General features: G+C 42.6%; 1 protein-coding gene across 1 annotated transcript in view; it reads left to right on the forward strand.

Moving 5' to 3' along the window:
* The window catches only part of LOC110496654 (gamma-aminobutyric acid type B receptor subunit 2), a 432,145-nt gene that overhangs the window by 405,047 nt on the left and 13,066 nt on the right, over positions 1–14,032 (forward strand). Inside the window, exons 14-16 of the mRNA XM_036953439.1 lie at positions 9,555–9,665; positions 11,188–11,412; positions 11,664–11,846. Of these exons, the coding sequence (XP_036809334.1) occupies positions 9,555–9,665; positions 11,188–11,412; positions 11,664–11,846 (519 nt within the window). The remainder of the gene's footprint in view (positions 1–9,554; positions 9,666–11,187; positions 11,413–11,663; positions 11,847–14,032) is intronic.

Consider the following 14,032-nt stretch of genomic DNA (forward strand, 5'->3'; position numbering starts at 1 on the left):
GCAGTTTATTAGGCTCCAGATGAAATAAGTTATGATGAACTTCCCAGGGTGGTGAAAGTGCAGGGTGATGCTTCCTTTCCAATAAATACAGACGGTCTTATTCTGGTGACGTAATGATCGATGGTGGACTGCCGTTTGACAAATAAAAAAGATTATCTTATCCATAATAATCTCATCATGCAGACTAGCCTACCCGCACTGTTGTCAAGAGCTCACGTTCCAATACCAGAGGAGGCACATTGCTATTTAACACAACAGTGTCTGCCACAAAACTATCGGTAGAGTTGAAAATCTGATGGAAACACATTCAACTTTAGATAAGAAGTACTTAGTCACGCATTGTTTTTAATCAGCAGCAAGTCTGTGTGGTGGAAACACACCCCTGGTGGAAACACACCCCTGGTGGAAACACACCCCTGGTGGAAACACACCCCTGGTGGAAACACCACTGGTGGAAACACACCCCTGGTGGAAACACCACTGGTGGAAACACACCCCTGGTGGAAACACACCCCTGGTGGAAACACCACTGGTGGAAACACACCCCTGGTGGAAACACACCCCTGGTGGAAACACCACTGGTGGAAACACACCCCTGGTGGAAACACACCCCTGGTGGAAACACACCCCTGGTGGAAACACCACTGGTGGAAACACACCCCTGGTGGAAACACACCCCTGGTGGAAACACACCCCTGGTGGAAACACCACTGGTGGAAACACACCCCTGGTGGAAACACACCCCTGGTGGAAACACACCCCTGGTGGAAACACACCACTGGTGGAAACACACCACTGGTGGAAACACACCCCTGGTGGAAACACACCACTGGTGGAAACACACTCCTGGTGGAAACACACCCCTGGTGGAAACACACCCCTGGTGGAAACACACCACTGGTGGAAACACACCCCTGGTGGAAACACACCCCTGGTGGAAACACACCCCTGGTGGAAACACCACTGGTGGAAACACACCCCTGGTGGAAACACACCCCTGGTGGAAACACACCACTGGTGGAAACACACCACTGGTGGAAACACACCCCTGGTGGAAACACACCCCTGGTGGAAACACACCACTGGTGGAAACACACTCCTGGTGGAAACACACTCCTGGTGGAAACACACCCCTGGTGGAAACACACCACTGGTGGAAACACACTCCTGGTGGAAACACACTCCTGGTGGAAACACACCCCTGGTGGAAACACACCCCTGGTGGAAACACACCCCTGGTGGAAACACACCACTGGTGGAAACACACCCCTGGTGGAAACACACCCCTGGTGGAAACACACCACTGGTGGATACACACTCCTGGTGGAAACACACCCCTGGTGGAAACACACCCCTGGTGGAAACACACCACTGGTGGATACACACTCCTGGTGGAAACACACCCCTGGTGGAAACACACCCCTGGTGGAAACACACCCCTGGTGGAAACACTCCACTGGTGGAAACACACCCCTGGTGGAAACACACCCCTGGTGGAAACACACTCCTGGTGGAAACACACTCCTGGTGGAAACACCACTGGTGGAAACACCACTGGTGGAAACACACCCCTGGTGGAAACACACCCCTGGTGGAAACACACCCCTGGTGGAAACACCACTGGTGGGAAAATGCGCATATTTTCTTGATGTAGATTTTAGAATATTTGCATGAAAATCTGTCGCCAATTGGATGGAAACGTAGCTACTGATTTTAAAGCTGGGGTATAGTTTTTATTCTCTACAAAACAAGGGAGACTATATTGATTCCTCCCCCACCAACCCTCCCTCAGATTGTAGAAGGGTTTTCCTCTACCATTTTTCATCTCCATATTCTGTGCTTTTTGGAAAATACCTCTGCAAACTGACATAAATCGCTGCCACAAACTCTAGAGCTATTTTTTCTCTCTCTGCAGTGGAATCTTTTGTTTTGTAATTGCCACTGCAAGTGATGGAGAGTCGCTGTCAGTGGGCTGATAGCTCATCCATACACACACACACACACACCAGCTGAGGATGTAAGCTCTCAATTTTCTCCCCCTGGCTCTCTCACCTGTTGGTCCCACTCCTCCTCTCACCTGTTGGCCCCACTCCTCCACTCTCCATCTTTCCTTCCTTCCATCCCTCCTCCAGAAAGAACCAGGGCTACCCACACCTACCCGCTACTCTCTTTAGTCTCTCCCTAGTGTGGAGCACGCCACTCGGATGACTGGCTCCCTAACCCTCCCTGCCTCCTTCCTTGCCTCTTGCCTCTTAAAATGTTGGCAATGTTCTAGGAACGTTCTGCAACTGGTTTTACATCGGGAATGTTGTCAAATAGTTCAGAGAATGTTAAGAAACAACGTTCTTCTGTAGGAATTTCAGTACTTCAGCATAACGTTTCCTACAGGTTTCATCATGGCTCTATTTGAAGTCATGTTCTCAAATTGTTCCAAGAATGTGAAGAAAACTTTCCATAAAAAACAAGAGAAGATTGGTAACGTTTAGAGAACGTTCTAAGAATGATATTTAAAAACAACCACATTCCAGTAGAGCGGTAGAGATACTCTTAATGATCGGCTATGAAAAGCCAACTGACATTTACTCCTGAGGTGCTGACTTGTTGCACCCTCGACAACTACTGTGATTATTATTATTTGACCATGCTGGTCATTTATGAACATTTGAACATCTTGGCCATGTTCTGTTGTAATCTCCACCCGGCACAGTCAGAAGAGGACTGGCCACCCCTCATAGCCTGGTTCCTCTCTCGGTTTCTTCCTAGGTTTTGGGCTTTCTAGGGAGTTTTTCCTAGCCACCGTGCTTCTACACCTGCATTGCTTGCTGTTTGAGGTTTTAGGCTGGGTTTCTGTACAGCACTGAGATATCAGCTGATGTAAGAAGGGCTATACAAATCAATTTGATTTGATTTGATTTGATTACATTCTCTATCTTGTTGAGTGTGCTCTGGTGTGTTGGCCACGCCCACACCTGATCTTAATGAGTGCTTGTTTCCTTTGAAATGGGGTCTGTTTGAATAGACTAAAATTAACAGCTTTGTAAACATGGCACGCTAGCTCCATCCTGGTGGTGCAGTGGACTAATTACATGGACAGAGAACAGAAGATTATAGGTTGAAATTTCGCTGATGTTACAATAAAAAAAAATTCATGTGTTTGCATGATTATTGCCTAAAGAAATACTTGTCTATGTGTCCTATCTGTAGTGCTGAGCAATTAGTGCTTTTTGAGGTCGGTTTGGTTTCAGTTTGATTATTTATAAAAGAATCACGGTTTTCGATTTCGGTATACATTTTTAAAAATGTAAAAATTATTTTAGAGCTTTTCAATGGGAATTCTAAAGCCAAAAATAGGGAACATTACATTTTCAAAACATTGTCTCTGTCAGGTCCACATTGGGTAGACATCAATTGAAAAATAGGAAATGACTATGAAATAACACAATATTTCAGTTGTGTTGTCACGCCCTGACCTTAGTTATCTTTGTTTTATTTATTATTTTGGTTAGGTCAGGGTGTGACTAGGGTGGGTTTGTTAGTTTTTTATTGTCTAGGGGTTTTTGTATATCTAGGTTTTTTTGTAAGTCTGGGTATTTGTATGTCTGTGGTGGCCTGAATTGGTTCCCAATCAGAGGCAGCTGTTTATCGTTGTCTCTGATTGGGGACCATATTTAGGCAGCCATATTCCCTTGGGTATTTTGTGGGTTCTTGTCTATGTGTAGTTGCCTGTTAGCGTCACGGTTCATTTGGGTTGTTTGTTATTTTGTTTCCGTGTTCATTCGTTTAATAAATGAAGAATGTACGCTCACCACGCTGCGCCTTGGTCTCCTCCTTACGACGGACATGTGTATATTACTTTATTTTTATTTGATGACTTTATTTTTTTCATTCCTTATAGTCATCATCTCATCCCTGCTCAGGCAGTATCAGCCAAACAACGTTATCTCTGTATCTCTGTACTGTCTTCAGTCATCCTATTTAGCTAGGCTAGCCTGCCTAAGCGTGCTGCAGAACTGTCTGACTAAGTAATTTTACTAGATCTTTAAAGTAGATAAGGCATGCTTTCACAAACTGTCTATATCCCTCTCTCTCGTCGTTGTATACATTCCTCTCTCATGTTGTCTATTTAACGTAGCAGGCGTAAAATTGTATCCATCTCTGAGCCAAAAAAAACAGGCTCAAGGGATTATAGTCATTGTAGTTAATTACCACGTTTCTGCGCTGAACTAGGTTGAATATTTGCTTAATAAAAACTACAACTCCCTTCAGCTGAGCGTCCCACATACACTACCGTTGAAAAGTTTGAGGTCACATAGAAATGTCCTTGTTTTTGAAAGAAAATTTTAAAAAATGTCCATTAAAGTAACATAAAATTGATCAGAAATACAGTGTACACATTGTCAATGTTGTAAATGACTATTGTAGCTGGAAACGGTAGATTTTTTATGGAATATCTACATAGGTGTACAGAGGCCCGTTATCAGCAACCATCACTCCTTTGTTCCAATGGCACATTGTATTAGCTAATCCAAGTTCATCATTTTAAAAGGCGAATTGATCATTAGAAAACCCTTTTGCAGTAATGTTAGCACAGCTGAAAACTGTTCTGATTAAAGAAGCAATAAAACAGGCCTTCTTTAGACTAGTTGAGTATCTGGAGCATCAGCATTTGTGGGTTTGATTACAGGCTCAAAATGGCCAGAAACAAAGAACTTTCTTCTGAAACTTGTCAGTCTATTCTTGTTATGAGAAATGAAGGCTATTCCATGCGAGAAATTCCCAAAACTGAAGATCTCGTACAACTCTGTTGTACTACTCCCTTCACAGAACAGCGCAAACTGGTTCTAACCAGAGTAGAAAGAGGAGTGGGAGGCCCCGATGCACAACTGAGCAAGAGGACAAATACATTAGAGTGTCTAGGTTGAGAAACAGACCACTCACAAGTCCTCAACTGATACCTTCATTAAATAGTACCCGCAAAACACCAGTCTGAACGTCATTAGTGAAGAGGTGACTCCGGGATGCTGTCCTTCTAGGCAGAGTTGCAAAGAAAAAGCCATATCTCAGACTGGCCAATAAAATTAAAATATTAACATGGGCAAAAGGACACAGAGACTGAACAGAGGAACTCTGCCTAGAAGGCCAGCATTCCGGAGTCGTCTCTTCACTGTTGATGTTGAGACTGGTGTTTTGCGGGTACTATTTAGCGAAGCTGCCAGTTGAGGACTTGCGTGTTTTCCTCGTGTGTTTTCTGTTTATGTGATAAGACAGGTTAAGAGGAAAGAGGCCAGGCTTGTGTGTATAGGGACTGTCTGCATGCTACCTAAATATTTGAATCCTTTGTGGGCTTTGTGTTTTGAATATTAAGTGAAAACTGAACTTTTATTGTGTGAAAACGTTTGATTTTATTTAACGAGGCAAGTCAGTTAAGAACAAATTCTTATTTTCAATGTGGGCCTACCCCGGCCAAACCTTAACCCAGACGACGCTGGGACAATTGTGCGCCGCCCTATGGGACTCCCAATCACGGCTAGTTGTGATACAGCCTGGAATTGAACCAGGGTCTGTAGTGACACCTCTAGCACTGAGATGCAGTGCCTTAGACCGCTGCGCCACTCAGGAGCCCAATGTCTAATCTGATGTATAATGACATTTGTAGTCCTAATCCAACAAAGCTCTCAGAAGAGGAAAATAATGAAAATATATAATGTAGAGAATAGATTTAACTGTACCCTACAATGTTTCAAGGGGATAAATTGTGTCCCAAATTGCACCCTTTTCCCTATATAGGCCTATAGTGCACTACTTTTGACCAGAGCCCTATGAATCTTGGCCAAAAGTAGTGCACTATAAAGTTCCCCAGAGAGCTACGTTGTCATGTGATACGCTAATTGCTGTCAACAGCTCTAATTTGGCCTGTAAGTCACCTGCAAGAGAGAGAGAGAGAAAGAGAGGGGGAGACAGGGAGAGAGAGAGAGAGAGAGAGAGAGAGAGCAAGAGAGAGAGAGAGACAAAGAAGGAGAGAAGGAAAGAGAGAAAGAGAGGGAGATAGAACGTGGGAGGGAGAGAGAGAGTGACAAAGAGAAAGAAGGAGAGAAGGAAAGAGAAATAGAGATAGATAGAAAGAGGGAGGGAGAGAGAGAGAGAGAGAGGGGGGGAGGGAGAGCGAGATACAAAGAGAAAGAAGGAGAGAAGGAAAGAGAGAAAGAGAGGGAGATAGAACGTGGGAGGGAGAGAGAGTGACAAAGAGAAAGAAGGAGAGAAGGAAAGAGAAATAGAGATAGATAGAAAGAGGGAGGGAGAGAGAGAGAGAGAGAGAGAGAGAGAGAGAGAGAGCGAGAGAGAGAGAGAGACAAAGAAGGAGAGAAGGAAAGAGAGAAAGAGGGAGAGAGAGAGAGAGAGAGAGAGAGAGCGAGAGAGAGAGAGAGACAAAGAAGGAGAGAAGGAAAGAGAGAAAGAGAGGGAGATAGAACGTGGGAGGGAGAGAGAGAGTGACAAAGAGAAAGAAGGAGAGAAGGAAAGAGAAATAGAGATAGATAGAAAGAGGGAGGGAGAGAGAGAGAGAGAGAGAGAGGGGGAGGGAGAGCGAGATACAAAGAGAAAGAAGGAGAGAAGGAAAGAGAAATAGAGATAGATAGAAAGAGGGAGGGAGAGAGAGAGAGAGAGAGGGGGGGAGGGAGAGCGAGATACAAAGAGAAAGAAGGAGAGAAGGAAAGAGAGAAAGAGAGAGAGATAGAAAGAGGGAGGGAGAGAGAGAGAGACAAAGAGAAAGAAGGAGAGAAGGAAAGAGAGAAATAGAGATAGATAGAAAGAGGGAGGGAGAGAGAGAGAGACAAAGATAAAGAAGGAGAGAAGGAAAGAGAAAGAGAGAGAGATAGAAAAATGAGAGCTCGAAGAAAGGATGGGGGTATAAATCAAACCTATCTATAATGGCTCATTAAGTAAAGTCACAAACAGTGTAAATCTGGATTAACAGTGTAAATCTGGATTAATGCAATTTCAGTGGTGTTTAAACAACCCCCAGGCTGTTGTACCTCCTCAGTTTCATTATACACCTGCATTTTTGATTCATATCAAATCAAATTGTATTTGTCACGTGCTTTGTAAACAACAGGTGTAGACTAACAGTTAAATGCTTACAGATAGAACATTTAAATAGTGGCACAAGGAATAAATACACAGTGAATAACGAAAAACAATCAGTAGAAAATAACATGGCTATATATAGAGAGTAGAAAATAACATGGCTATATATAGAGAGTAGAAAATAACATGGCTATATATAGAGAGTAGAAAATAACATGGCTATATATAGAGAGTAGAAAATAACATGGCTATATATAGAGAGTAGAAAATAACATGGCTATATATAGAGAGTAGAAAATAACATGGCTATATATAGAGAGTAGAAAATAACATGGCTATATATAGAGAGTAGAAAATAACATGGCTATATATAGAGAGTAGAAAATAACATGGCTATATATAGAGAGTAGAAAATAACATGGCTATATATAGAGAGTAGAAAATAACATGGCTATATATAGAGAGTAGAAAATAACATGGCTATATATAGAGAGTAGAAAATAACATGGCTATATATAGAGAGTAGAAAATAACATGGTTATATATATATAAATGCATGCTCTTCAGCCAATCACTGCCCACACCTGCCCGCCCGTCAAGCATCACTACTCTGGATGGTTCTGACTTAGAATATGTGGACAACTACAAATACCTAGGTGTCTGGATAGACTGTAAACTCTCCTTCCAAACTCACATTAAGGATCTCCAATCCAGATTTAAACCTAGAATCGGCTTCCTATTTCTCAACAAAGCATCCTTCACTCATGCTGCCAAACATGCCCTTGTAAAACCGACTATCCTACCGATCCTCGACTTCGGTGATGTCATTTACAAAATAGCCTCCAAAACCCTACTCAACAAATTGGATGCAGTCTATCACAGTGCCATCAGTTTTGTCACCAAAGCCCCATATACTACCCACCACTGCGACCTGTATGCTCTCGATGGCTGGCCCTTGCTTCATATTCGTCGCCAAACCCACTGGCTCCAAATCATCTGTAAGTATTTGCTAGGTAAAGCCCTGCCTTATCTCAGCTCACTGGTCACCATACCAGCACCCACCCGTAGCATGCGCTCCAGCAGGTATATTGCACTGTTCACCCCCAAAGCCAATTCCTCCTTTGGCCGCCTTTCCTTCCAGTTCTCTGCTGCCAATGACTAGAACGAACTGCAAAAATCCCTGAAGCTGGAGACTCATATCTCCCTCACTAACTTTAAGCTAACTTTTGCTTTATCTTGGCCAGGTCGCAGTTGTAAATGAGAACTTGTTCTCAACTGGCCTACCTGGTTAAATAAAGGTGAAATAACAAAATGTAAAATATTCAACGGGTGTTGAGCGTTTGTAAATTCGTCAGTTATTCTGCACTCTGTGATTTATTTAGAATAAATAGTGTCAGCATGGCTATCTGGTTTTCATTTAGTGGGACTATCATTTGTTTTTCAACAGGACAATTACCCAAAACACACCTCTATGCTGTGTAAACGCTATTTGACCAAGAAGGAGATTGATGGAGTGCTGCGTCAGATGACCTGGCCTCCACAATCACCCGACCTCAACCCAATTGAGATGGTTTAGGATGAGTTGGACCGCAGAGTGAAGGAAAAGCACCCAACAAGTGCTCAGCATGTGGGAACTCTTTCAAGACTGTTGGAAAAGCATTCCTCATGAAGCTGGTTGAGAGAATGCCAAGAGTGTCCAAAGCTGTCATCAAGGCAAAGGGAATCTCAAAGAATCTCAAATATAAAATATATTTTGATTTGTTTAAAAAAAAATTGTATGTGTTATTTCATAGTGTTGATGTCTTCACTATTATTCTACAATGTAGTAGGTGTGTCCAAGCCTTTAAACTGGTACTGCATGTCACATAAGATCATAATCAACTGTAGTTTCTGTGTACATGTGTGTATATGTGTGTATATGTGTATATGTGTGTATATGTGTGTATATGTGTATATACGTGTGTATATGTGTGACACTGTCTAACTTGTATTTTTTGGAAGAAGTACTGTTCAGAATTTGATTGTAGTTGAAAATATTTTTGCTTAGGCTGTTGTTGTTGGTATTGTTGTTGTTGGTATTGTTGTTGTTGTTGTTGATATTGTTGTTGTTGGTGTTGTTGTTGTTGTTGTTGTTTTTGACATGCATGCGCCCACCACTGACCAGCCCTTCTCTTCTCTCAATTCAATTCAAGGGGCTTTATTGGCATGGGAAACATATGTTAACATTGCCCAAGCAAGTGAAGTAGATAATATACAAAAGTGAAATAAACAATAAAAAATGAATAGTAAACATTACAATCACAGAAGTTCCAAAATAATAAAGACATTAACAATGTCATTATGTGTTGTAACGATGTGCAAATAGTTAAAGTACAAAAGGGAAAATAAATAAGCATAAATATGGGTTGCATTTACAATGGTGTTTGTTCTTCACTGGTTGACCTTTTCTCTCTCTCTGTGTGTCCCTACAGGCGGACCCCCAGGGGCGGGACATAGCCATCCGACCCTTCCTGGAACACTGTGAGAACACACACATGACCATTTGGCTGGGGATCGTTTACGCATACAAGGGCCTGCTTATGGTGAGTAAGGAGAGAGATTGGTGTGTGTGTGTGTGTGTGTCCATCACCTCAAGGGCCTACTCATGGTTAGGGAGGTAGTCTCTGAGCTGCAGGAAAGGAAGAGGTGGTGGCTGTTATCTGAACACCGTCTAGAATGTGTATACCATGGTCATTGTGTCATGATGGAGAGTTCAATAGCAAGTTTTCTGCTACTCACAAAGCACACATATGGTAATCATATCTGTGGTTGTTAGATGTCGATTTCATCAGGCATAGAGCACATTCTATTGTTCTGTCTGAATACTGGGATATGACTCATACTCTACTATACAGAGAGAAGTAGCACATGACCTTCCATCGGTTCAGTGATGAGTTACACACAATAGACTTGTCCTTCACTGAAGAGAACCTTCCACTGTGAGAAAGAGAAATATCAAAGGAAACACAAAATACTTTGATCACTGTTCTCTCCCCAACCAAATAAGAGTGGTCCATTGAGTAGTAACTAGGTTCAGTGTGTGTGTGTGTGTGTGTGTGTGTGTGTGTGTGTGTGTGTGTGTGTGTGTGTGTGTGTGTGCCTCCAAGCAGAGCTCCCAGTGGACGTAGTTAACCGAACCCCTCCAGAAGCCTAAGGTTTCTAAATTAAATGTGACATATTTGAAAATGTTCCGCTTCCCCTCGGCTGGTGTGTTTGAACACCTTAACTTAACTAGTCCAGACTGTAAATAATTCAGCCTTTCAGTCCACTTATAGCCATGAGAGAGAGAAAACAGAAAGAGAGCAGTTAGACAGAAAGTGGGATACATGGCGTGACAAAGTTCAGAGTAGTTGTGTCTGAGACAAAACTGGGACATGACAACAGTAGGAGCAGCATCTGAGGATTGAGTCATCATCTATCCTATGGCACACACACACACACACACACACACACACACACACACACACACACACACACAAACACACACACACACCCTATCCCAAGGTGTGATCATGTGACGAATGCTCCTGTGATGTTGCGACATCATTATAATGTTGAGACACACTGGGGTTCTGTTCTAGAATATTCCATGCAGTGTTCTGTGAAGAACACAAAAGCACTCTCAGAAAATAAACCATTTATGACCACAAAATCAAAAGGCTTTTCAAGTTTACATCAATGCTGCTGTCTGCTATGTAGGTCACATTAGCTGGTATAATTCATAAATTTGTGCAAATGTACATAATGTACATCTCTATATCAGCTACAGTATGTAGTGAACATAAATAGGCCTATACATCCCTGTTAATATTTCATTATTTCTCTCTTCTACTCTCCTGTCCCCCTCCTCTCTCCTCTCCTTTCCCCTCTCTCTCCTGTCTTCTCTCTCTCTCCTCCTCTTCTCTTCTTATCCTTCCCCTTCTCTCCCTCTCCTCTACTCTCATGTCCCCCTCCCCTCCTCTCCTCTCCTTTCTCCTCTCCTTTCCCCTCTCTCTCCTGTCTTCTCTCCTCCTCTTCCATTCTTATCCTTCCCCTTCTCTCCCTCTCTTCTATCCTCTCCTCCAGTTGTTTGGGTGTTTCCTGGCTTGGGAGACGAGGAATGTGAGCATCCCAGCCCTGAATGACAGCAAGTACATCGGGATGAGTGTGTACAACGTGGGCATCATGTGTATCATCGGGGCGGCCGTGTCCTTCCTCACGCGAGACCAGCCCAATGTGCAGTTCTGCATCGTGGCTCTGGTCATCATCTTCTGCAGCACCATCACTCTCTGTCTGGTGTTTGTGCCAAAGGTAAGAAACACAGGAAATGGTATACTGTCCCCTTCCTGTCCAGCCAAGGGGCATGAAACTGCTCAACCCACTGGATTCATGCACTCTAAGAGGATCTCAGAAATGATAATGTTGCTGATTGTATGAAATACTTTCCCTTGTTTTTAAACATTTCGATATGAGTAAACGTAACATGCCATCAGAGGAGGAATGTGGTGTGACACCTTAACCTGTCATTCTAAGCCACTCCCCTTTATTATGACAACTTGCAGTTCATCACGATGAGGACCAATCCAGACGCAGCTACTCAGAACCGGAGGTTAAAGTTCAACACGAACCAGAAGAAAGAGGACTCCAAGACGTCCACGTCAGTGACCAGTGTGAACCAGGCCAACACGTCCAGACTGGACGGCCTGCAGACCGACAACCACCGCCTCCGCATGAAGATAACAGAGGTGACGTCATCGTGATACTTCCTTATGTCATGTCATCATCACGTATGAAGAGGCCAGGGAGTCTCTCCCGACCACACCAGTCCTGTTATCTCCATTTAGTCCCCAAAGTTCTCTCAATTTCACAGTCAGGAAAAGCTTGTGTCCCTATTGATGTGACCAGAGAGACACCCTGTTTTTTGTATTTTCTAAAGTATGGTATTCTTCATATATGAGTCTTACGTTTGCGTGACATAACAGCAATGACAGTGTCCTCAGAGCTTGCCTTGTCTCTAATAGGTCTGCCAGTAGCACCATCTATAAAGTGTCTCTAGTTGGTCCTGTCTGCCAGTAGCACCATCCTGTCACTCTATAAAGTGTCTCTAGTTGGTCCTGTCTGCCAGTAGCACCATCCTGTCACTCTATAAAGTGTCTCTAGTTGGTCCTGTCTGCCAGTAGCACCATCCTGTCACTCTATAAAGTGTCTCTAGTTGGTCCTGTCTGCCAGTAGCACCATCCTGTCACTCTATAAAGTGTCTCTAGTTGGTCCTGTCTGCCAGTAGCACTATCTATAAAGTGTCTCTAGTTGGTCCTGTCTGCCAGTAGCACCATCTATAAAGTGTCTCTAGTTGGTCCTGTCTGCCAGTAGCACCATCCTGTCACTCTATAAAGTGTCTCTAGTTGGTCCTGTCTGCCAGGAGCACCATCCTGTCACTCTATAAAGTGTCTCTAGTTGGTCCTGTCTGCCAGGAGCACCATCCTGTCACTCTATAAAGTGTCTCTAGTTGGTCCTGTCTGTCAGTAGCACCATCCTGTCACTCTATAAAGTGTCTCTAGTTGGTCCTGTCTGCCAGGAGCACCATCCTGTCACTCTATAAAGTGTCTCTAGTTGGTCCTGTCTGCCAGTAGCACCATCCTGTCACTCTATAAAGTGTCTATAATTGGTCCTGTCTGCCAGTAGCACCATCCTGTCACTCTATAACGTGTCTCTAGTTGGTCCTGTCTGCCAGTAGCACCATCCTGTCACTCTATAAAGTGTCTCTAGTTGGTCCTGTCTGCCAGTAGCACCATCTATAAAGTGTCTCTAGTTGGTCCTGTCTGCCAGTAGCACCATCTATAAAGTGTCTCTAGTTGGTCCTGTCTGCCAGTAACACCATCCTGTCACTCTATAAAGTGTCTCTAGTTGGTCCTGTCTGCCAATAGCACCATCTATAAAGTGTCTCTAGTTGGTCCTGTCTGCCAGTAACACCATCCTGTCACTCTATAAAGTGTCTCTAGTTGGTCCTGTCTGCCAGTAACACCATCCTGTCACTCTATAAAGTGTCTCTAGTTGGTCCTGTCTGCCAGTAGCACCATCCTGTCACTCTATAAAGTGTCTCTAGTTGGTCCTGTCTGCCAGTAACACCATCCTGTCACTCTATAAAGTGTCTCTAGTTGGTCCTGTGCCAGTAACACCATCCTGATAAAGAGTAAGAGTAGCCTTTGTAGTTGTTCCTAACGCCACTCTTGAAGTACAATGGAGTTGAATAGAAAAGGTTTCTTTCTGATCAAAATCAATACATTTCAGTAGGCAACCCTCATCTGTCCTTGCAGTTTTTTCACCATCACTATTTCACTATATTTCAACAAATGGGTAAAACTTTGTTTTAAGGGTCCATAATAAACCATTTATAAGGCATTTAAGCCATTTACAAACCATTTGTTCAACATTTATTAATCATTACTCCCAAAGTTTAAAACTATTTTAACCTCTTAAACATTATGTTCACATCTTAAACACAATTTTAACATCTTAAACATTATGTCAACATCTTAAACATTATGTCAACATCTTAAACATTATGTCAACATCTTAAACATTATGTCAACATCTTAAACATTATGTCAACATCTTAAAAACTATTTCAACATCTTAAACATTATGTCAACATCTTAAAAACTATTTCAACATCTTAAACATTATGTCAACATCTTAAACATTATGTCAACATCTTAAACATTATGTTCACATCTTAAACATTATGTCAACATCTTAAACATTATGTCAACATCTTAAACATTATGTCAACATCTTAAACATTATGTTCACATCTTAAACATTATGTCAACATCTTAAACATTATGTCAACATCTTAAACATTATGTCAACATCTTAAACATTATGTCAACATCTTAAACATTATGTTCACATCTTAAACATTATGTCAACA

The sequence above is a fragment of the Oncorhynchus mykiss genome, chromosome 18 (assembly GCF_013265735.2).
Source record: "Oncorhynchus mykiss isolate Arlee chromosome 18, USDA_OmykA_1.1, whole genome shotgun sequence".
Taxonomy (NCBI): domain Eukaryota; kingdom Metazoa; phylum Chordata; class Actinopteri; order Salmoniformes; family Salmonidae; genus Oncorhynchus; species Oncorhynchus mykiss.